The sequence below is a fragment of the Pelobates fuscus genome, chromosome 7 (genome assembly GCF_036172605.1).
Source record: "Pelobates fuscus isolate aPelFus1 chromosome 7, aPelFus1.pri, whole genome shotgun sequence".
NCBI lineage: Eukaryota > Metazoa > Chordata > Amphibia > Anura > Pelobatidae > Pelobates > Pelobates fuscus.
This window is the reverse complement of record NC_086323.1, coordinates 114,131,866-114,156,764: the sequence shown is the minus strand read 5'-3', so window position 1 is coordinate 114,156,764 and position 24,899 is coordinate 114,131,866. Positions and strand designations below refer to the sequence as shown.

Here is a 24,899-nt window from a genome sequence, read left to right as displayed (position 1 = left end):
CCCTGTGATCTGCTTACATGATATTTTAATCCAAGAAGAAAAAACTCACAGGCACTCCAATTTTCAAGCCGCAGGCAGATTTATTATGACAGAATGCAACGCAACGCAACGTTTCAACCAAAAAGGTATTTTTTAAGCTGAAAAGACCTTTTTGGTCGAAACGTTGCGTTGCGTTGCATTCTGTCACAATAAATCTGCCTGCGGCTTGAAAATTGGAGTGCCTGGGAGTTTTTTCTTCTTGGATTATTGTACTGGGATTGCTGGTCCTGCTCTGGAGCACCCTTGGCCGTTGGGATTGAGTGCGGTTCTCACCACTTACTCTACATGATATTTTAATGCACATGCGCTAGACGCACTGACGTCATACATTCCCGTGGGATACGCGATGACGTCAGATGCAATTACAGACGATAGATACGGAAACTGTCTTTCATACACATGGGATGCAGCGAAGGAATTGAAAGGGTATTGTCATTCTTCCACAGCTGTTTTTATTTAGGTATCTAAATTTAATTTGGTAGTGGGTATAAATTTAGGAATAGATGCCATTTAACTCTGAGATCCCCCTGAGGAAGGCCGAAAATTGGGGAGTGAGAGAGTCTCGAGCTCTGGGTTAGTATATCCCTTATACTTATTTGTATTGGATTATTAGTGAGAACTTTAGTGCCTGGGTACTTGTAGCTATTTATATGGTGTATTCTCGGCATGTATGCACTTTATTTTCTTTGGTGTATTTCATCTTGTATTTTTAATAAATATTTTTCTATGCAATTCCATAAGATGTGCCTGGAGTTTATTTTTCCTCAAATGGATCTGACCTTGATCCAGATAGAAGTACAGTAGCCGTTGGATTTGTATATAAAGCTTTATTAGCTTTTATAAATCCAATTGGTATTCCATATGTCATTGTTTGAAACAAAAATCCCAATGTAAGCGGTCACATACCTTCTCAGCATCAAGTGACATGAGAAATAAAAAAGATTAAAAACTTTTAAAGTAAGTTAACATCTGATTAAAAATGAAATCAATTTGTTGTCATGCAGGCTGTGTCAGTCACAGCCAGGGGAGGTGTGGCAAGGGCTGCATAAAGAGAAACTAAAGTGATCTAAACTCCTAAATGGCAGATAATTGAGCAGTGAAAATTCAGAGGAATGATCTATGCACAAAACTGCTTTATTAAGCTAAGGTTGTTTTAGTGACTATAGTTTCCATGTAAGTCCTTTTCCCATTTAACAATTGACTTGGGTCTAATTTATCTCCTTATGGATAAGATTAATTAATAACAGTTTGCAGTGAGTTTATAATAATATATTTGTTCTATTATCTTTGTTAACTTTTGTAGTTGTTTGAAAGAACATCATGGTTTAAATGTTTTATTCATAACAGAAGAAATTCTCATATAACTCAAAAATGCTCAATTTGCTATCTGGGGCTTGTGCTGAATAGAATGGTCTTTGTATAAATCGTCTGTACCAATAAAGCATTTGTGTTGTACTCCCAGAGCTGTGTGTCGTCCAGTTACTGGGGGAATGGGTATCTTTAGGCTATAAGTGGATCCAGAGTGACTGAGGGAAGGAATTAGCGGAGGTAACCGGTCGGGTAACCTGGGGTCCACTACAGTTGGTAATATAGCATCAAAATGTAGTATTTTCTGAATGGAGAATGATGTATAATTTTAATGCTGCATACGTTTTTGAGTACTTTATATAAAACTATATGATTGTATCATGTTTCCCTTTTTTTGTCTTCTACAAATTACATTGGCTCACATTTATTACTACCTATATTATTTATCACAGCCCCTACTTGCTTCTGAAGGGTCAGACAGATACTGTATTCTGCACATAACACATCAAAATTTATTTATACTGTTTCCTTATTTTCCAGCTCCCAATTCACCAAGCCCCAAACACAGTAATGCCATGTTAAACGCTCAAAGAGTGCAATCAACAACATCACCCTCTATAATGGAGTACAATATCACAGGTCAGTATTCTACATCTTATCCCATGCCTAATCACTCAGTTATTAAGTAATAGAGAACAAAACAAAATATCCAGTAACACTTTGTATACTAATAATGACCCCAGAAATGTGGTCTTCTTGCAATATGTCAAAGGATTGTGTCCTTATTTCTAATGTGTATAAGACCTCTATTTGCTATCTGAAATATGTTTCTGCAAAGCTTAAAGGTTTTTGCATTTATTGCCATCCCTTAGATCGGAAATCTTTTTTTCTACCACACTGGGTTCCCACTTCACATCCTCTAGTTGTTTATCCAGACATTGTAAAAGTGAACAAGACTTGTTCCCCTTTATCTGCTGTTCTCAGTGTAGCACATAACTCGATTGTAAGCCTGCCTCGTGAGCCACAGCTTGGAACTGTGAACCAGACTGTAAATAAACCATTGGCAGCCACGGAGCAGTTGTTATCGAAACACTGAACAATTTTTCTCATCCTTTATGATGAATAAAACTAAAATTGGGGCTAAAAACATTTCATAAAATTCTGCTAGGCAGGGATTTATGGGAGAAGGAAACAATATAGTCCAGAATGAGAGGTTCATAAGCAGTGGAATATCTTACTTGTCTGGAAGTCATCTGTCTGCTGCAGACACTCATTCCTTCTGTGCAAGGGCTGCACTTTAAGTATTATCATGATATTTGTGTGCAGAATTGTGATTAATCTCTATCGTAACATGATTTAGTGGAACCCTTACAGGTTCGTAATATAGGATTAAAATGTAGTATTTTCTAAATGGAGAATGATGTATAATTTTAATGCTGCATATGTTTTTGAGTACTTTATATAAAACAAAATGATTTTATCACGTTTCCTTTTTTTCGTCTCCTACAAATTACATTGGCTCACGTTTATTACTACCTATATTATTTATCACAGCCCCTACTTGCTTCTGAAGTCTCAGACTGACACTGCATTCCGCACATAACACATCAAAATTTATTTATACCGTTTCCTTATTTTCCAGCTCCCAATTCACCAAGCCCCAAACACAGTAATGCCATGTTAAACGCTCAAAGAGGGCAATCAACAACATTGCCCTCTATAATGGAGTACAATATCACAGGTCAGTATTCTACATCTTCTCCCATGCCTAATCACTCAGTTATTAAGTAATAGAGAACAAAACAAAATATCCAGTAACACTTTGTATACTAATAATGACCCCAGAAATGTGGTCTTCTTGCAATATGTCAAAGGATTGTGTCCTTATTTCTAATGTGTTTAAGACCTCTATTTGCTATCTGGAATATGTTTCTGCAAAGCTTAAAGGTTTTTGCATTTATTGCCATCCCTTAGATCGGAAATCTTTTTTTATACCACACTGGGTTCCCACTTCACATCCTCTAGTTGTTTATCCAGACATGGTAAAGGTGAACAAGACTTGTTCCCTTTTATCTGCTGTTCTCAGTGTAGCACATAACTCGATTGTAAGCCTGCCTCGTGAGCCACAGCTTGGAACTGTGAACCAGACTGTAAATAAACCATTGGCAGCCACGGAGCAGTTGTTATCGAAACACTGAACAATTTTTCTCATCCTTTATGATGAATAAAACTAAAATTGGGGCTAAAAACATTTCATAAAATTCTGCTAGGCAGGGATTTATGGGAGAAGGAAACAATATAGTCCAGAATGAGAGGTTCATAAGCAGTGGAACATCTTACTTGTCTGGAAGTGATCTGTCTGCTGCAGACACTCATTCCTTCTCAGACTGACACTGCATTCCGCACATAACACATCAAAATTTATTTATACTGTTTCCTTATTTTCCAGCTCCCAATTCACCAAGCCCCAAACACAGTAATGCCATGTTAAACGCTCAAAGAGGGCAATCAACAACATTGCCCTCTATAATGGAGTACAATATCACAGGTCAGTATTCTACATCTTCTCCCATGCCTAATCACTCAGTTATTAAGTAATAGAGAACAAAACAAAATATCCAGTAACACTTTGTATACTAATAATGACCCCAGAAATGTGGTCTTCTTGCAATATGTCAAAGGATATTGTCCTCATTCTTAATGTGTATAAGACCTCTATGGGCAACACAATAGCAAAGAATATTCCACAAACACTAATGATAAAATATATCTCAATAGGTTCAGTGACCTCTTCATATATAGCAGCTTCATTTGCTGTAATTCTGCATTTTTTCTGTAGTCAGCGATACTAAGAAGTACCATCACCGGCAAGTTCACTGCTTTCTGTTACACTGACTGTCATGTTCTTACCTAGCTTTCTCGTAACATCTTTTTGCAATAAAGTCTATTGAACTAAATTATTATTTTTTTTTTCAATTTTTGATTTGTTTTTCACAGCTAGCTCATCAACTATTACCTAACTTCAGCTCCCATCAAATGTCAAGGTTTTGTGTCAGTATGCGGGATTTCTGTTGTAGTGCATGTACTCTTATCAAAATGTAAAAGGCTGCAAAGGCTATTCTTTGAAATTAAATATAGCCGGGACACAGTTGACATCAGTTTTGAGCAGCATAAAATTGGGGATTAGCCTAGCCTTGGTGAAGGTATAGGCTAAAGATAGGAGATGAATATTTACTTCACTTTCTTTACAGAGACCTACCAGCAGCAAACAAAGAGTTAAGTTCAGAAAAACAATTACCCAATCAGAAAACAGTATAATGCATAAAAACCCAATAGGCCCATCCTACATCCTTTTTCTTTGATACTGCAAAACGGGTAAAGGAAAAAGCAAATGAGTCAGCACTCCAGCGTCCAAAGCCGAAAAAGGGGCAGCAAGGGACATCAAGCTAAAAGAGAACAGAAAAAACTTTTGAGAGTAACGATCCCTTTTAAAAACATGCAAACAATCAACCTAACTAGGAGAGTATACAATTCAACAAAAGGCATGCAATAAAATGCAGAAAGCCCAGCAACAACCTGCACAGCAAACAAAACCTAACCAAGAAAACAAAGACAATTCAAATGGACAAACACAGAACAGGTAAGATTTCATATATCTGGCAGAGGTAATACATCATGTATCATGCAGATGAAGCAAACGTAACGTAAGTAACAAAATAAATTATCAAAATTTAGACTAGACCTTCAACATGTCTAGGCTAATCCCCAATTTTAATACAAGGCAGGAGGCTTAATATTTGCTCTTTTACTGCTGAGATACCACATCTCAGGCTGCATGAGGACACGGACGAAAGTAAAAGGTCCAAAATGTAAACTCCCAAGACCAATCCACTGCAGACAGAAGACCGGCCACAAAGCCACCTGACAAAAAAGGACTATATAATCACTGTACCACGAACCTCATGAGACCCAAAGGAACAGTTAACGCCCACCAAAGTAAGAAGCCAGCTTATTCAACATGGCACGGTAGTCGTCAAAACTTGCTTTCGAGGGGGAGGAGAAGAGAGTAAGAGAGGACACAAGCAGGAAAAACAAAGAGGTTGTAGTAGTTAGGGTAAGTCTGAATAAAGCAAGCCATGCATAACCTGGGTAAATCCAAATTTAAAAATACAGATAGAAGACCGATGTGGAAAAGGGCTTAGTACAATGGAGGGAAACAGATACCTTGTCCAACAAAAAACAGAGTCTGAATCAAAAGCATGGACATCCAAAACATGGCAGAAAGAGACCAAACAGAGAAGAAGTGCCAATTTTGCAGAGAGTTACTGAAGGGATAAAAGGTAATTGTCAGGCCAGGATGATAAAAATCTAACACCAAAGAGACACCGCAAAACTGAAATACCGCAAAGATAGGGGCTTATGCAAACGGTAGCCCTTAATGATGTGACAGACTGACGGATCCTTGCCAAGTACGACTTAACCTGAACATGAAGTGAAGACAGGAAATTAAGTACCGCCACTAAAGGTGCTGTAAAAGGATCCATGTGTTCATCTACACACCAATGTTGCCCGATGTGCCAATCGGAAATGTACAATCAGCGGGTACTTGGGGCCTAGGAGTCCCACAATAGGTCCCAATCCATAGCAGATAGTCCCAACATATTCCAGGATCCCCAGAAATTGACTAGGCCTCAAGAGGCAAGCATTTCTGGAGGAGCAATGGATTAGTCTTGGCAGGGTCCAGGAGCAGTGATGGGTGATGGGGAAAGAGCAGAGGGTCTACCACCGACAATCCCAGAAGGCCAGGAAACCACAGTTGAAATAGCCATAGTGGAGTAACCAAGACAATCAACATTTTCTGTCTCTGAGGTTTAGAACCTGAGTGATCATGGAGAACAGTGGAAAGGTGTAGGCACTCATCGTAGGCCACAGCTGCTGAAACACATCCACTGTCCATGGCATCGGATTTGGAAGTCAACAGAAATAATCCTCCATCTAAAGGCTTACACAGGAGGCAAATAGGTCCATGTTTAGAGGGCCCCTGTGCTGGTCCAGCTGTCTTAGAATTTATGGGTCCAGCCTCCAATCACAGGAGTCGCGCTAGTGCTGGGAGTGTCACGGGTGGCGGTCCGAAGACCGGGACCCCTGAGTGCCTGATGATGATAGGAGTCTCAGCATGGAAATGGACAATCAGGGTCTGGTGCAGGGTAACCACATGCCTCCAAGGTAAGACTAGAACAGGCACCAAACAAGATAAAACTAGAAGAACCCAGAACCGGAGCAGGAGAGAAAACAGAACCCAGAACATGTACACAATACATGAGGGAAACATGAACAGGACTGTACATGAACTGGGAATACAAGACAAATAAAATGAGACAAGAAATACAAGGCAAAACAAGAGGAGACATAACTAAGTACTATATATGTAATAAACATTGGAGATTTAGACATACATAAATGGCCAAGATGTATGCAGCCCACCACTGCGCCAAAGTACTCCAATTACAGTGTGTCGTAACTGCCTAGATATGCATGACTAAATAAACAACAAGAAAACACACACAATTTCCTTACCTGCAAGGAAAGGAGCAGAGCAAATGAGACCACTGCTTGCAGGAACAGACTGAAACAAAAAGGATTAATGGCAAAGGAATGGGAGTGGCAACAAAAAACAAACATTTAAAGGAATCCAGGAAACTAGGAATTCCAGGAACTGAATGAAGGAATGAACCCAGAAAACCCAGCATGAAGAAAACCAGAAAAAACAAGAATTGTAAAAGGAGTACTGGATACCAGAAGGCAAGGCCAGACATATCCGCAGAATGGAACAGGACGTGAAAGGGAGAACCAATTGGCTAGACGTTTGTCCGAACCAAGCAAGTGTTTAAAGGCAGAACCGATATATTACCTTCATGAGGTCCGACAATAGCTTCCACTGAGACCCCCCTTAACAGTGGATATATTGAACTATAGAATAATTGTCCATCCGTAGAATGAGAGAGCAGTCAACAACTTGCAAGAAAAACTGCGGATGGCGAAGTAGCCAGGTAACAGTTCCAGATAACTGATGTGGAAGGAACTTTCCTGAGGTGTCCACAGACCTCCTTTACGGGAACCGAAACAAGAAACACCCCAGCCAAGATAGCTGGTGTCGGATTCCAGGATAAAATCCTGTTGGGAACCAAAGGTTGCTCACCCATTCCAATCTTCATGTTGAGCAGCCATCAGTGGAGTTCATACCAAACTTCCCCAGTGAAGACTATGGGCTGATCAGATTTTGACCAATGCAGATCCAACCTCTTCAACTTCTGCATTGCATGATAATTGTGGCGAAAGTAACCTCGCCACTGTTTTTTGGAGGGGTCTGTTTGCCTGCCTCCTACCTTGTGATTATAGTCCCTGTGTTAAATCCTGGTTTAAAACCACTGTGTGTGCCTTTTTGTACTTGTATGGCCACAATTCGAACTTTCAAAGTGGCACTTCGAACTCCCAAACTCCTGAAGCCATTCGAAGTGCCATTCGACCATGAGGTGGCGGCCATCTTGTTCGCATGGACTTAAGTCAGGGGGACTTAACCACGAATGCCCTGGAACTATTTTCGGCCTGAAAACTTTGCGGTTCACAGTCGGCCCTCCAGCAGCACTTAGCCGCGATTATATGGAACTATTTTCGGCTATGGCACCATGCCTGCGGTCGGTCAAATATATGACTCCCATAGAATTTCTGAACCCATGTCATGATTCCCTTTTATTTCAGAAGTTTGGTCCTTAAGGGGTTAAACTGATCTGGGTGATTTTTGGATATGTTGGTCACCCAGATCAGGGCTATCAGGGGATATTGTGTGGATATTGTGTGTTTTGGGGTACTTTTGGGACTTTTTAGAAATGTGTGTTTTTGTGTTTGGAGATAATTGAGTTTAGTATAGTGCTTGACTCAATTATCTCCTAAGTAAAGGGGAAGGGTTATTGTATTGTACATGGGAGTGTCCTGCATTGTAACTTTGTCATTATTGGTTTGTGAGTTTGTATTGCAGTCCCCAACAAGGTCCATGTGGGCGTACCACTTGCATGGGGATTGTCATAAAAGGCCAGTGTGGCACCATTAAAATTGAGTTCCTGCTTACCTTCAACATAGACTTATATCAGCGCTGTGGAATCTGTTGGCGCTTTATAAATAGCAGTAATAAATAAATAAATCTACCCTCGGGATTGCTATCTCTCTGTACTTCTCTGGGATTATAATCACTAGCTCTTTTAAGAGTTGTTCCTGTTACACTCTCTGGAGTAGGAGAGGTCTACCCATTGGAAGCTGGATCCTGGTCTTGGGTCCAGAGTGGGTGGAGGACTGCAAGTTCCCAGCCAAGCTGTAACGCTGGACGTGGGGACTACAGTGCTGATGGCGTCGAGTGTTGTGCTTGGAGTCCTCTGTGAGCACTAGGAGCATCGGTTGGCAGAGGCACCCGGTCGGGGTGCCAGGCGGTCCGTCACAATAATGAGGAGGGCCCAGGAAGATCAAATGAATGGATCCGGAGAGGAGGCCAACCATTCTTACCAGATCTCATAGGAGAATCCAATCCTTCCAAATAATTTTGCGGATTTCCTTCATTGTGGTTGTGATCCTAGAGGATGGAAGTCTCAAAACTGAACATATCAAATCTATAGTGAAACACCACTGGAACTGAAAAACAAGAACTGAATCTCCTGCACCGAGGAGAGTTTCGACTTCTCTGAGCTTATGACAAACTCAAGGTCTTGTAGGAGATTCCCAACGAAACACGTGTCAGTGTAGAGCAGAGGTTCCCAATTAATTTTTCCCATGGAACCCTTTGGCATAGTGTACCAACACCATGGGACCCCCCAAAAAATTAAGTGCCTCAGCACAAACCTTTTATTTAACAGAGCATAAGGTTTTCTTTTTTGGCAAATTTATACAGATAGTAAACAGATTGAAGTACTTAGTAGCAGATGTGCTTCTGTTTACAGAGCTAGTTCTTCTATATAATTTTAACATTTTCATACAGGGGTGTGTGTGTGTGTGTGTGTGTTATGCTTGCATTTACATGCAGTGGTGTGTTTGGATGTAGTGTTGGATTTTAAATGTGGATGTACATGTGTGTGTGTTATTGGTGTTTAAGTGGGGTTGAAAGGTGTGTTTGTAAATAATTTTAGAGTTGAAGTTCAGGGGTTAATTTGTATGTCATATTTGTGTTTACAGGGGTGTGTTTGCATGTTGTGTTGGTGTTTGATTGCTGGGATGTCTGCACATACACCCTTACACAGATATACATATATATTAACAAACAGAAAGACACATAGAAACACACTGACACACACACACACAAAGTCATATACACACTGCCACACGCGCACACACTGACATACAGATACACGCACTGACACAGATACACACACTGGCACATACACACAGTCACATATACACACACTGACATATACACTGACACACACACTGGCACAAATATACACACACAGGCACACAGATATGCACAGGCACATACAAACACTGACAGATACACTGACATTCAGATACACACTGGCACATACACAGATACACACACTCTAGCACACACACATAAACACACACTGACAACTAGATACACATAAACACACACTGACACAGATACACACACACACAGTGGCGTACATACCGGGGTCGCAGGGGTCGCGGCTGTGACCTGGCCCGGCCCACCAGGGGGCCCGGCCGCCCTGCGACCCGGTATGTATGCCAGTGTGTGTGTGTGTGTGTGTGTATCTGTGGACTGGTGTTCACTCACCATAAACACCCCACTGCCTGCCACTGTGTAATTATGCCATCATTGTTTCTCTGTCTTTTTGTTTTCCTTCTTCACTCTCTAAGTGTGGCCAGCCTCTTCTTCCGGCTCCGGCATCAGTAAGCGGTGCGCGAGGGAGCTGAACAGGAGAATCTCAGTGCTCCCTCACGCACCCGCAGGACTGGTCGCCCAGCAACACCACTGGACCCCAGGGAATCCCCTCAGAACTCCCAAAGGTAGGGAGGCTTGGGGATCACATTTAAAAAAAAAAAACCTGTTCGTGTATGTGTGTTAGTGTTAGAGTGTGTGTGTGTTAGTGTTAGTTTTGTGTCAGTGTGTTACTGTGTGTGTGTGTGTCTGCTAGTGAGTGTCAGTGAGTGTGTTAGTTTGTGTGTCAGTGAGTGTGTGTGTGTGTGTCAGTGAGTGTGTTACTGTGTGTGTCTGTTACTGAGTGTGTTGGTTTGTGTTGGTTTACAGTGATGGGATCCCTGGCAAGGAGTAGATTGTCATCCAGATATATGATGGATCGAACACCCGGTTCCTGAACATAATTTATGGTATCTCGAGTGTCCGAGAATATAGCTGGACCTTCCGGGATTTTTTAATAGTTGGGCGAAGAAGAAATGTGTAGCAACTCTGCAGGTGTCTTACATTTGCTAGCGTCCAAGCTTTCGCCTTTGAATGAGCATTTTTGTGCAGGCAGTGCATCCTCATGCTCCAGGAGATCCCCTCCAGACCGTGATCATGAAAGACGTGTGTTGGCTTTTTTTTTTACATTAATAGGCCAGGGCCGATTGAAGCTATTAGTTAAAGCTCTCAGGAATAACACTGTCATCCTCAGCCATACTATGTTAATAGTCTAAGAGATAAGAGGGTAAACATACGTTGTAGAATAATAGGTGTGGGTTCACCACGAAGAGGACCCTAGCCAATGCTAAAACCGTCACACCACGGAAGAGAGAGTGGTTCACACCCAAATCTTTCCCAAATAGGTGGGTCACACCTACAGGAAATCTCACAAGCCCCAGTAGCAACAACAAGGTGCCTAATAAAAAGAGAGGGATGTGGGAGGGGTGATGACGTGACACACGCACGCCACATTCTCGCGGGCTTGCTGATCGATGCTGGTGGCTGGAGGGAGAAGTGAGGAGAGATATCGGCTTTTTATAAAATTCAGTGCGGAGATAGTGAGTATAGCAGATGGCAGGAGTCAGTGAACTGAAGACGGACGTCGGTACAAGGTTACAAAAGTTACAAATATTTTAAAAGTACTGAATTGAACGATACGTCCCCATTCTGCTCAAAAAACAGAACTGTGTTAATAATATCCAACCTCAGAAGGCAATGTAAATAAAGTTGATGGAGAAAGTTGAGGAGATGCTGATTGGCCAGGGCTGTGTTTGAATCATGCTGGCTCTGCCCCTGATCTGCCTCCTTGTTAGTCCCAGTCAATCCTATGGGGAAGCATTGTGACTGGATCAGGCTACCACTGTTTGTTTTTTTTTTTGTTTTTTTAGGCAAACAGCATGCAGAGTTACAGATTCAGGCTTGAATACAGTAAGATTTTGCTATATTTATGGTGGCATGAGGGGCCCATGGGGGCTAGATGGTGGTTTTCACACTATAGGGTCAGGAATACATGTTTGTGTTCCTGACCTTATAGTGATCCTTTAAAAACACGTATAAGGAATACAATCAATTAAACTTATCACTAAGAAAGAATATAAGATCCAATTGGGGGGAGGGGGGGAGGGGTTAGCCTGGCTTCCATGCGGGACAGACATGTGGGGCTCGAGCTCCCAGGCTTTCCTCACTCTTTGTGGCGATAACCCTGAATAATCAAATGCATCCTGATACTAGGGGGCATTATCGTGAAGCTGGACTCCTGTGACACACACAGATACCAGAATCTGTAGCCTGTAACCCCTTGGAGACCTGAGCCACGCAGCCGCGACCTACTGGGAGAAGACTGAGGAGAGGCGGCCAGAGATTTTGGCGGAAGATCCTAGAGCGTTAGCAGACGACCTGAGCGGGAAATCACTTCCGGAAAGCACTGAGCAGCCAAAAAGGAACAGGCCTCCCCCGGGCAAAGCTCACAAGCAAGCGCACACTCACTCAGCTACTCGCCCCCCCAGGCAGAGAACCCCTCAAGGTACTGCCTCCAAGCTTCGGGCGCTGAAGCGGAGAATCACCCGCAGAAAAAGTTACACCAAGTCTAAACACACTACTTACCCGGAGAGAAGAAAGAACTTGGCTCCAACGAATACTGAAATCAGCATACAAAGGAAGCAGGCACCCATCCATGCCTGGGGCGGGAACGAAGCCCTGAATCCCTATACCACTACTGCTTGCTTGAACGCCCAAGCACAGGCTCCACTCGTGCCACTGGTGGGGATCGGATGAATCAGCCGCAGCCTACTCTTTGCTTCCCGGGTGGTGACCGCAGAGATGTCTCATCTTGGACTGGTGTTCACTCACCATAAACACCCCACTGCCTGCCACTGTGTAATTATGCCATCATTGTTTCTCTGTCTTTTTGTTTTCCTTCTTCACTCTCTCTCCTTCTCTCCCTTATACTCCTCCTCTCCTGCCAATAACACAAGGGGGACGCTTATTATTGTTTATTATTGTTAATCGCTCTAATCTTGAGTCACCCCGGAGGCCAGTGGCCCAATACCAGCTGACAACCTACAGCCCATGCCAGATTCCATTTATAGCCTGGTATAATCTAGCCGGTTTACTACTTTGACCCAGTACCATAAGCATGTTCCACAATCTACGTTATAATCTCCATATACATGTCTATGAACGTACACACATAGAATAGAAACTCCCCCCCTACAATCTCTTCTAGACATGTTCTGCCTAGCCTGTATTTCACACTAATTTAAAAAAATGTGCAGTACAATTGAATGCCTTAAACTGTTATGTGTTGTTCAACTAATTGTCTTGCCGCTGCTGTTGGGGCATTGCAGGAATGTTTGTCACTCTTAGGCACACAAAAATAAAGAATAAAAAATAAAAATAAAAAAAAGATCCAGCAGGGTATATGAATAGCTAAGACACATTCACCATAGACACATGTGCACATAAGTATTTGAGAGATATCTTGGCAGATTAAGTTTTAAGAAACTATAGAAATTAGGGCCGAAAAGTTAGAATGTATGCTTTTTTTTCTTTCTCTCTCTCTAAGTGTGTATACTGGCAGTTGAAAATAATAGTCGATAAATTATCATAATATTCTGCCAGCATCGATCCTAGCTCTAGACTGTGTTGATGGTCTTTCTGAATCCAGAGCATGGAGATATGGAGGAGAGGATTGTTGTCTCTCTTGCTATTGTCTTCATGCACTGGAACTTTCTTAGGGTGGATCACCCTGGGAGAGGAAGGGAATGTTTTGTTTTTTTAGGGGATTTATAAAGGATGTCTTAAAATTAATGCAACATAACAACGGGAGGGGGATCCTGCTGTCAATCAGGGATGACCGATATGCTCAAAATAAGGAGAAAAGTTGTGATACCTTTGATATTAAAGGGACACTATAGTCACCTGAACAACTACAGCTTAATGTAGTTGTTCAGGTGAGAACTATAGCTCCCTGCAGGCATTCTAATGTAAACACTGTATTTTCAGAGAAAATACAGTGTTTACATTGATTGATAGGAATACCTCCAGTGGCCGTCACGTAGACGGCCACCAGAGGGACTTCCTATCATGCAGGGCCCTAAAAAGGCCCTGTACACGTCAGACATATTAAAATACGTCTGACGTGTGCAGGAGAGAGAAGGCACTGTGTGCGTGCCTTCTCTCTTCTACCTGTCAGCAGAGGAGGGGGGGCGGGCAAAGACCGCAAGCTGAGCTATCAGTCAGCTCATCTCGCGGCCGCGCGGCCTCGCACACTGCGCGCATGCGCGGTAGTGCGCTCAGGACTAATGCCGCCCTCTGAAGTATGTGCGCATGCGCACAAGGGAGCAATGACGCTTCCAAATGGAAGCGTCTGATTGCTCCCTGTTCGCGCCAGCCTATTTCGTCATTTTGACAAAATAGGGGGCGCGGCTTCACGAGGCTCCCGGCGCTGGACCCAGGTGAGTTAAAACTGCTGCCTGGAGAGTCCCTTTAAAATAGTTACGATTAACGCACGTGGCATCAATTCACCTCAAAAAAGGGCAATGTTATTTTTTTTTATTTTTTTTATTATTACAATTTCTTCAGAAAGAACAGATTCATATTTGTGCATTACAAGAGACGCACTGGAGGAAAAATGACCCAATAAGATTAAAATCAAGGCAATATCCATATATATATATATATTTACCTCTTCACTAATGGATAAGAAAAAAAGAGAAGTGGCGTTCATTTTCTCTAATAAATTATCTTTTAAACTCTATATAATTGTCCGATAGCGCCTTCTGATAGACATTTTAAATAAAAGTAAGATACCTAAAATAATGCAAGAACAATTATTATTAAATCTGCCTTTTAGGGTAGAAGAGGTAAATAATTATATTGGAAACCTCAAAATTGGCGCGTCTCCTGGTCCGGATGGATTTTCTAATAAGTTTTATAAAATCTTGAAGGATAATATAAATCTCAACTTGTTAAACTTTTTAATAATTTTGCAGAGAGAAATCCAATCCCAATGGAAATGTTACAATCAAATATAGTTCCAATTTTGAAACAGAATAAGAGTACTTTGGAGGTTTCTAATTATCGACCAATTGTGCTTCAAAATGTCAATATAAAATTATATTCTCCTATTTAAGCAGCACGATTGAATACAATCATTGGAGAAATAATCCATCCGGACCAGGTGGGATTTGTTCAGGGTAGATACGCCATTACTAATATACGAAAATTAATTATATATTGGAAATAGTTTAAAAGAAAAGAAAAATAGGACCCCCTCCTCCTAACCCTGTCGTTAGATGCTGAAAAAGCTTTCAACAAGGTTGGCCGGCGATATTTACCATATTCGTTGATGGCATTTGGTTTGGAAGGAACTATATTGGAAGCAATTGTGGCATTGTTTCTGAATCCATAATCAAAAGTGGTGGGCAATAGGTTTAGCTCTGAATGGTTCACATTGGGATATAGAACCAGACAGAGCTGCCCGTTGTCCCCAATATTATATATAATGTCATTGGAGCCTTTGGCAGCAATCATAAGAGAGGACGAGGCAGTTAGAGGATTTTGCTGTGATCAGATCCAATATAAGCTAAATCTATATGTAGACAACGTTATTCTAACACTACAAGATCCATGTAACGCTATGAAGGCAGTGATGAATATTGTGGATAAGTTTGCAAAGATAAATTGAATATTGAAAAATCTATTGCGCTAGGTTGTAATATTTTAGAGAGTGATCGAAAATTGTTAAGTGAAAAATATAAATTTAAGTGGGAGTTAAATTCAATAAATTATTTAGGAATTCGAATTAGCACAGATATAACAACAATTGTGGAAAAAAACTTTTTACCTCTATTAAAACAAATGAATAAAAAATTAATGGATTGAACAAAAATCCCAATTTGTTGATGGGGTAGAATAAATATTTTGAATCTTATATCTTCCCTAAATGGGTATATCTATTTAGACTAATCCCACTTAATTTCCTAGAGGCTTGGCTAAAAATGATATAGACCACATTCAGAAAATTTGTATGGCGAGGTAAGACCCCAAGAATAAGTGCTGGAATATTGATGTTAAGAGCCGTTCAAGGTGGTATGGGTATGCCTAATGTGGAACAAGTTTATAGGGCAAGTAGACTATCACATGCTATAATAACCCAACAGAAAAACAATATTAAGATAAGATGGTGTCAAATTGAACAAAGTATATTGAAAAATAAAAATGTAAGTATATTTATTTGGACAACTGCTGACCCAGATAAAACACAATATGGAAGGAAGAAGGAAAAAGGCTATAATCTATTCCATAAAACCATCTTAGATATATATCAGAATTGGGAAACAATTAGGAAAAGTATGGGTCTAAAGAATAAAGTGATTGTGGAAAATGATATTGAGATCTTAAAATATAATATTCAAAACATAAAATTAGAGAGATGGAAAGATTTGGGCATAATAAGTATTAGACGATTACAACAAGAATATGACTTACCGAATACTGAAATATTCAATCACTTGAGGGTAAAGGGGTATATTAAGAAACATCTATATACTGGGAATGCAGATCAAGTAGATAGACGTATTGGTCTCGTTCAAAAAGAGAATAATAAGGGATTGTTAGCACATTGTAGTAGATTAATAAAAGGGGAGGATAAATCTATAAATATAAAAGCCATTGTAATATGGCAAAACGATCTAAATGTATTAATTTATAAAGAAGACTAGATGTATTCTTTACACTCTATTAACAAAGTAATATATAGTTTAAATATAATAGAAACAAATTATAAAATCATGAATAGGTGGTATAGAGTACCTGCTATTTTTTTTATCTAGGATATACCCAGTATAACCTAATAATTGTTGGGGATGTGGTATGAATAATGGAGATTATATGCATACATGGTGGCAATGTCCACCGATACAGCTTTCATGGTGGCTAAGACCATAATAGCCAGGCATTGGAGGGAAATAGATACTCCTATATGGCAGGAAGTAGAGAATCAATTAATATATCAATTAGAAATGGAGAGAGGACTGTGAATACAAAAAAGAGCTCCACAACATTGAGCTCATTCTTGGAAAATTTGGGCCACAGCGGAAGAGGTTAAAAAAGAAAGATATAAAGGTTTTTGAAGATATGTTTGGGCAGATTGACAGCAGAGGGTGGAGGGGTGGTTTAGGAGAACTTTATCTTTACCCTTATATGTTTAAGGAATAATGTAAACACAATGAACCATGATTGTTTTGAAATGTAATTAACATAGAATGATTTTTTAAAAAGGGGGGGGATAAAAAGGGACATTTCTTTCTTTTTCTGTAATGTTTTCTAAAGTATTTGTAATGTACTCGATAAAGAAAAGAGAAGGAAAAGATAAAAATAAAAGTGAAAAAAAAAAGAGATGGATAACAATATATAAAAAGAGATGGATCTTCCAAATACCCTTTAAATTTCAGCAGAAGTGCAACCGAGCGCAATTGAGTATGGGAGAGTAGCCCCACCAGTCTAATAATTAACTGAGAATCACAGAGTGCATATCATGTAAGTATGTGGCCATAGCACCCATAGTCATGCATTGTCATGAATATCTATGACCCACAATGCAGAGCTTAAATAAAACAAAATATATCTAAACAGAGAAAAGCATAATACCAGGCCTTAGATTGGCCGGACTGAATGCTAAACAGAATAGTATAAGGCTAGCCGAGGTCAGGATAACAGAAAGCAAAAATGTGAGAGAATAGATAAAGGTCAAGGACAATAGAATGTAGAATAGTCAAGATAAAGTCAAAGTCAGATAAGGTAGAGATTGTAATGGAGCTGCAATGCTGAAACTGAATATCTCCGCTGTAATCCTTTGGAGCTAGAAGGGAAGTGCTGGTTAGTGAATATAGCCCATTCCCCCAATAACTGGACGACACACAGGTCTAGGAGTCAACTGGTTTTTATTAGCCCACACACAGCTTTCTATGCACAACCCGATAGTATGGGGTCTCCACATTAAGTTTACAGGGAATTTTCCCAAGAGGCTCTGGGTCTGAGAGATAATTGAAGCTGGGAATTTAGATTACTCAGTTATCTCTCAGTTACATGAAATACATAAAATATTGTAAAACATCCCAAAAACATAATAAAACATTACAGGAAATCCACAATTCTTATATCCCCGAATGGCCTGTGTCTGAGTGTACAACATATCCGAAAAGTGCTCAGATTGGTTTGGTGGAACGAGATCTCTATTCAGGAGAAGATTTCACTGGCCCGCCACGAGGTGACGCCCCAAAAGAGTTCCATAAAATACAGGACAGTGACAGTGGTGACGCCCCAAAAGAGTTCCATAAAATGCAGGACAGGAGTTCCTGCACAAACAACGACGAACGCTCCCCCTGGCTCTCAGGTAGCAAATGCTCTCCCCATTTGGTAGATCATATGTCCCTAACGTGGTTCTTGTAGTTGGTCGGGAAAGAATACAGGGAGCAGTACAACCTTCACCGGGGTTTGCGAGAACGTGTACCAAACACACTCGATGACCAAGTACCGCTGCCTGTGTTCGGGAGACAAAATGGAGGCCACCCCGGGGAAAGCACTCAAGTACTCCTTAATTGCGGTTCACGGCCTGGGGTGGTCATGTTCTAAGTCAATAACAGAGAAGGACCACACAAGTTCTGTTCAGTTTCCGAGCAAAGGGGTATGGATCTGTTCCAAAGAACTCAATATGGGTTCCGGCAACCCTAGGGACTGATGCCAGGTCTGCCACCGAGATAATCAAGGGATGCGCTCTCGGATTAACCAAATAATTGGAAAGCATGATGGGGCACAGTACAAATACAACTTTAGGTTTTAATAGCCCTAGGAGGTCAAGGAATGGTCAAAATTGCCCTTATGATACCAAAAAATAATGCACGCACTTTTGCTTCACTAGCGTCATGTTCAGGGGTCGGTTTATTTAAATGAGGCATGATGTAGTCCGAATACTATATCAGACAGGAGGTGTGTCCATTGTGAGGTAAGTAATGCAAAAGGATATTCCCAGTGTCACTGCACCGATCAGCATGAGTGATGTCATATTCTGGCTCCTAGCATCACTGTAGAGCATGCAAGAGACCTGAGCAGAAAGAGCTCACAGATCAGCACTTCCTTGCCGCCCACCTGGAAAATGAGGCTAACAAGGCATTTGCCTGGGCATTTGGGGCGGTGTTCTTTGCTTCCCCCTGGAAAGTGCCACCCAGGGCAAATGCCTTGTTAGCCTCGTGGTAAATACATCGCTGCCCACCACACACTGTAGCCCCACTCATATAATGTCACCCCGCACATAATGTCTTCCGCCCTCACACACTGTCACCCACCACAAACACTGTCACCCCCTGATGCACTGTCACCCACCAAACACTGTCACCTACCAAACCCCACTCGCACACTGTCACCCAAACACACACTGACACCCCCATACACATTGTCACCCCTACACAGACTGTCACACACCACACACAGTAAGTTTGCCAATTAATAAGTACCTTAGCAAGTTTGCCTGTTAATAAATATCACAGTAAGTTTGTCCATTAATAAACTGTGTTTATTAATGGGTAAACCTATTAGGGTAATTATCAATTGAAAAACCTACTGTGATTCATTAATGGGCACTTGACTTGATCTATGTTTAATGGGCAAACTGACTGCGGCGTATACTGTTGGGAAAAATTACACTGTTCTGTGTTTGCACTTTATTACTCCTTATTTTTATATATTTTTGCTTGTGGTGTGTGTGGAATTCTGGGAAGACCTTTGGTATGCCTTGGGTGAGAAAAGGTTGAGGAGCACTGGTTTATATAGAAAGTGGAAAGATCAACCTTTTTTGTTTCAGTTCATTTGTTATATTGTTGCTTTTGTGTTTCAGAGGCTCTTTTGCAGAGCATCCAGGTATCTCAGATACCTAAAGTAGTGACAGAAAATGGCAGCACAGTCACTTTGCAATGTGGCTACACCCTCACAAGCACAGATTTTCCAAAATATGGGTGGTACAGTTGGAGCAGACATATAGCATCTGGATCCGAGGTGTCTAATGTCAGTGAGTCTTTCTCAGGCAGAGTGTCCAAAGTCAGTCCACACGATTTCATGATCAAAAGAGTAGCAGATATTCACCTGCATGGAGTGGATGTTTCAGACACAGGCGTATACTTTTGTGAAATTTATCTACAAACCAGCATTATGATGACAGGTCAAGGACATGGGACATTCCTCCTTGTGACAGGTAAGATGAATAAATAAAGATTAATATATCAATGATTGTCACTTGATGCAGTGCTTTGTGGTTCTGATTCTGAACATTCCTTAGAAAACATCTTCTCATGGTCTTTGTACAACAGGTATTTTTACATAAGAATTCTCTGATTATAGTTCCAGTCAAAGCAGATTTTTCCACCGCAAATGTTGCCATCATAATCCTTGATATTCAACAGTAACTGAGCCCCATTAAAACGTAGGTCCCTGTCTCTCTCCTCAGAGTAGTTCATAATTCTTGTCTGTTAGACTGCCCCCTGGGTCAGTGACATCAAAGGAGAAATTTTACTTCCCCTTTTGCTGTTCAAGATCCATCCAGCTTGTGCGTGCACACACTGAGTACATCTCTGAATTCCTTTCTCTAGTTCTGGAGTCAAGGTTGAGAATTGTGAATAAATTCATAGCAGGAGTATGGTAGTATACCTCCCACCAATATTCCCCAGTAAATGTCCCTATATCCCCCAGTTCATATACACATGCCCCCCAGTGTATGGAGTACAATATATTGGTCCGCTAACAACCTCAATATGTGGCATGTATATTTATAAACAATATATGCACTGTCACCCTCCCACACCAATAATGAGCACAAAACAATGATCTTCTTGCAAAGTGTCAGATTTTCATCATTGTTTCCAATGTATATGAGAACACTATGGGCAACACAACAGCAAGGATGCCTCCACAAACATTAGCGATAAATGAGCAGTTTTGTGGATTTCCTATACCCCAACACATTGGACATGTATTTCTAGGCACCGGGAAGCCATTATTTGTTCTTTTGTTTTGTCTTTGACAAGCAGCAAGGTTACTACAGGAGGGTCTGGGAGTCAGGCAGAGTGTGCAGACCACAGCACTCACTCCCTCGCCATCCTGGCAATCACTAATAAGTCAGAGCACAGTTGATTAAATTCTTAGCCTGTACTCTGCCTCACTTAGCACCATGGTCTACAGCTTTATTTCCTAAGACAAGTAAACTCAATAAGTTCAGTGATCCCTTCATATTTCATGTCCATTACATGTGTCCAGCTGCAGCACTAGAGGGCAGTACACCATAGAGATCTGTGACAGCAGAAGACGGACTGCACTATTAGTTGGCGAATCAGGCATAGATAATGTTTGCCTTTTAGTTAATACGTTGATATTTTTTGTTGGTAAATTCACAGTTCTGTAGTGATGTCACGAACATAAAATTTTCCGTTCACGAATGGCGAACGCGAACTTCCGCAAATGTTCGTGAACGGGCGAACCAGGCGAACCGCCATAGACTTCAATAGGCAGGCGAATTTTAAAACCCACAGGGACTCTTTCTGGCCACAATAGTGAAGGAAAAGTTGTTTCAAGGGGACTAACACCTGGACTGTGGCAAAACCCCCATGGAAAATTACATAGTTGATGCAGAGTCTGGTTTTAATCCATAAAGGGCATAAATCACCTAACATTCCTAAATTGTTTGCAATAACATGCTTTAAAACATCAGGTATGATGTTGTATCGATCAGGTAGTGTAACGGTTACGCCCGTTTCACACTGACAGACCAAACTCCCCGTTTAACGCACCGCAAACAACCGCAAACAGTCCATTTGCACAACCGCAAACTCCCCATTTGCACAAGGTTGGATACCAAGCTAGCCATGTCCCGTTCCTTGTCCTCACTGATGTCATTGAAGGTCTCTTCCTCCACCCAGCCACGTACAACAGCAAGGGTCCCCGAAAGGTGACAACAATCCTCCTGTATTATTTTTTTTTTTTTTTTTTTTTTTTTTAAATGTACACTACTGTTACACCAGATATGAGTTGCACTGGTGTGACACTGTGCCCTGGCAGGCCCTGAAACGCACACGTGCGAATGAAACTGACTGCTATTATTTCACAGTCAAATTTCTAGGTTTTTTTTAAGTGTACACTACTGTTACACCAGAAATGAGTTGCACTGGTGTGACACTGTGCCCTGGCAGGCTCTGAAACGCACATGTGTGAAGGAAACTGACTGCTATTATTTCACAGTCAAATTTCTAGGTTTTTTTTAAGTGTACACTACTGTTACACCAGAAATGAGTTGCACTGGTGTGACACTGTGCCCTGGCAGGCTCTGAAACGCACATGTGTGAAGGAAACTGACTGCTATTATATTACAGTCCAAAAAGTTTCGTTTTTTTTTAAATGCAAGCTATTGTGACACCAGATATGAATGGTGGCACTGGGACCACCTTAAAAATATTGGATATCGCTAAAAATCAGGATCACTATATACTTTCTCTACAAACCTCTAAAACGAACCAACTACTCATCCATCCGCTATACCACTTTATCCCACCTAGAACTAGTGCCCAGTTAAAATACTTGACTCTTAGTTACCCACACCCAGTCATGCCACACACATTTCACCACTACTCTCACTGAATCCCTCTGACTACGGCTAAATTCATCTTCTACATCAGAACACTATTCCTAAGATGGGGTTGTATCCATGTCTCGGGTCTTTCATTTAGAATAGGGGCAGCTTCGGTCTCCTTCAACACTGACACTCCAGTGCATATTATTAAAAGATTGGGCAGATGGAAATCCTCAGTCTACAACCGATATATTCCTCATCCCGAGAACGAAATGAGGAAAGCTTTTAAAAGTTTGGCTTTGTAAATTTCATGCAATAAGTGTGTTTTTCTTTAATACCTTTTCACCCTTTTTGCATGAACCCGATTTACATATATTACTAATATGTTTCTGAACATATATATTATATTATTCACTCACTCACTCACTCTCTGGGCCGGCCTAAGACATCATGCTGCCTAGGTCCAACGATAAATGACTATGGGGATAATGTATAATAAACACAGGTTCCTGGCTATGGGGGAATAATGTATAATAAGCACAGGTTACTGCCTATGGGAGGATAATGTATAATAAACACAGGTTACTGGCTATGGGAGGGATAATGTATAATAAACACAGGTTACTGGCTATGGGGAGGATAATGTATAATAAACACAGGTTCCTGGCTATGGGGGGATAATGTATATTAAACACAGGTTACTGGATGTGGGGGATAATGTATAATAAACACAGGTTACTGTTGTGGGGGATAATGTATAATAAACACAAGTTACTGGTTGTGGGTGATAATGTATAATAAGCACAGTTTACTGGCTATGGGAGGATAATGTATAATAAACACAGGTTACTGGCTATGGGGGAATAATGTATAATAAACACAGGTTACTGGCTATGGGAGGGATAATGTATAATAAACACCGGTTACTGGCTATGGAGGATAATGTATAATAAACACAAACACAAAAAAAAAATAATACAAAAAAAAATAATAATAAAAAAAAATGAATGCAGCTTCAGAATTAATCTAAATTGTATGCTGTCAAGGACGTGGGAGGGTCTGGGAGGGAGGGTCTGCTGCTGATTGGCTGGAATGTGTCTGCTGACTGTGAGGTACAGGGTCAAAGTTTACTCAATGATGACAAATAGGGAGCGGACCGAACATCGCATATGTTCGCCGTCCGTGGCGAACACGCTATGTTAGCCGGGAACTATTCGCCAGTGAACCGTTCAGGACATCACTACTGTTCTGTTATTCTGCTTATACATTGTTGTCACAGTTACTCAGAAGTACCACCACCTACAACTTACTACTCTCATGTCCACTACTATTTGCAACAATGGCTGCCATGTACTTACTAGGCATGATGAAGACAAATTATATACAGTTGCAATCAAAATTATTCAACCTCCATTGAAAAACAGGTTTATTGTCAACATTTACAGACTTTCAGCTTTTTGCAATGAACAAATTAAACAAAAGCAATTGAAAAAGCTCAACAAAATGAAGCTTCAAGTAGTTTCCCCACATTCAGCTGCAACTGATAATGACTTCTCCAGTCTCAAACTATTCAACCCCTTCATGGCAAACATCTTTAATTCTTAGTAGAGCACCCTTTTTGTTGTTGTGACCTGCTGCAAACGAGATTCATAGCCAGACACCAGCTTCTGGCGGTGTTCCTGAGGATTCTAAGGACATGAGCAATGGCATTCAGTTCAGTAATAGTCTTGGGTTTGCAGTGTGCAACTGTCTTCTTCAAATTCCACCAGAGATGTTCTATCGGTTTCATGTCAGGTCACCGTGCCTTAACTGTGCTAACTGAAACCTCAGTTCCTGTTGCCACCCACCAAGTTTTGATGCAGGTCTTTTGCAATCACTTGAGGGGTTTTTCCAACCTGCTTTCTCAGAAATCTGGTTCCAGACACGGTTCCAGCTCCCCTTTGCTGCCACGTCCAGGTAGTGTAACCACTGTTCCTTCAACTTTGATCTTCAGAACTATGCTTCCAAGCCGCCTCTACGAACATTCAATGCCTTTACTATCTTTTTGTATCCTTATCCTTATTTGTGAATGGCAATGATCTCTTCTCTTAACTTTGTGAACTATTCTTTTGACTTAACCATATTTCTAACATGCAGTCAAACGTGACACTCAACAAACCCGAGCAAGTTCCAGCATTTCAAGTGTTCCAGCTCAAGCACACCTGGTGCAACTGATGAAGCCCTTGATTAGCTGCATTAGATGTGCTTGAGACAACACCTGGTCTGTTGTGAGGGATTCTATTCAGGGAGTTGAATCATTTTTAACTGGAGAAGTCATTATAAGTTGCATTTTCAGTTTAATTTGGGGAAAACACTTGAAACATTCAATGTGTTGAGCTATTTTAATTGCTTTGATTTGATTTGTTCATTGCAAATAGCTGAAAGTCTGTAAATTTTGACAATAAACCTGATTTTTAAGAGGGGGTTTAATAATTTTGATTGCAACTGTAGATGAATTTCTGTGTCGTCATTTTTTTAGGT

The 24,899-nt window shown here is 40.9% G+C and overlaps 1 protein-coding gene across 4 annotated transcripts in view; it reads left to right on the top strand.

Moving 5' to 3' along the window:
• LOC134568777 (uncharacterized) overlaps positions 1-24,899 on the top strand; it is a 52,708-nt gene that overhangs the window by 25,324 nt on the left and 2,485 nt on the right. For all 4 annotated transcript variants that reach the window (XR_010084058.1, XM_063427442.1, XM_063427440.1 and 1 more), the window contains 4 exons: positions 1,888-1,986; positions 2,990-3,088; positions 3,797-3,895; positions 19,662-20,015. Coding sequence is in view for 3 of the 4 variants with exons in the window: in XM_063427442.1 (XP_063283512.1) it covers positions 1,888-1,986; positions 2,990-3,088; positions 3,797-3,895; positions 19,662-20,015 (651 nt within the window). In the remaining variant the exon portion in view is untranslated. The remainder of the gene's footprint in view (positions 1-1,887; positions 1,987-2,989; positions 3,089-3,796; positions 3,896-19,661; positions 20,016-24,899) is intronic.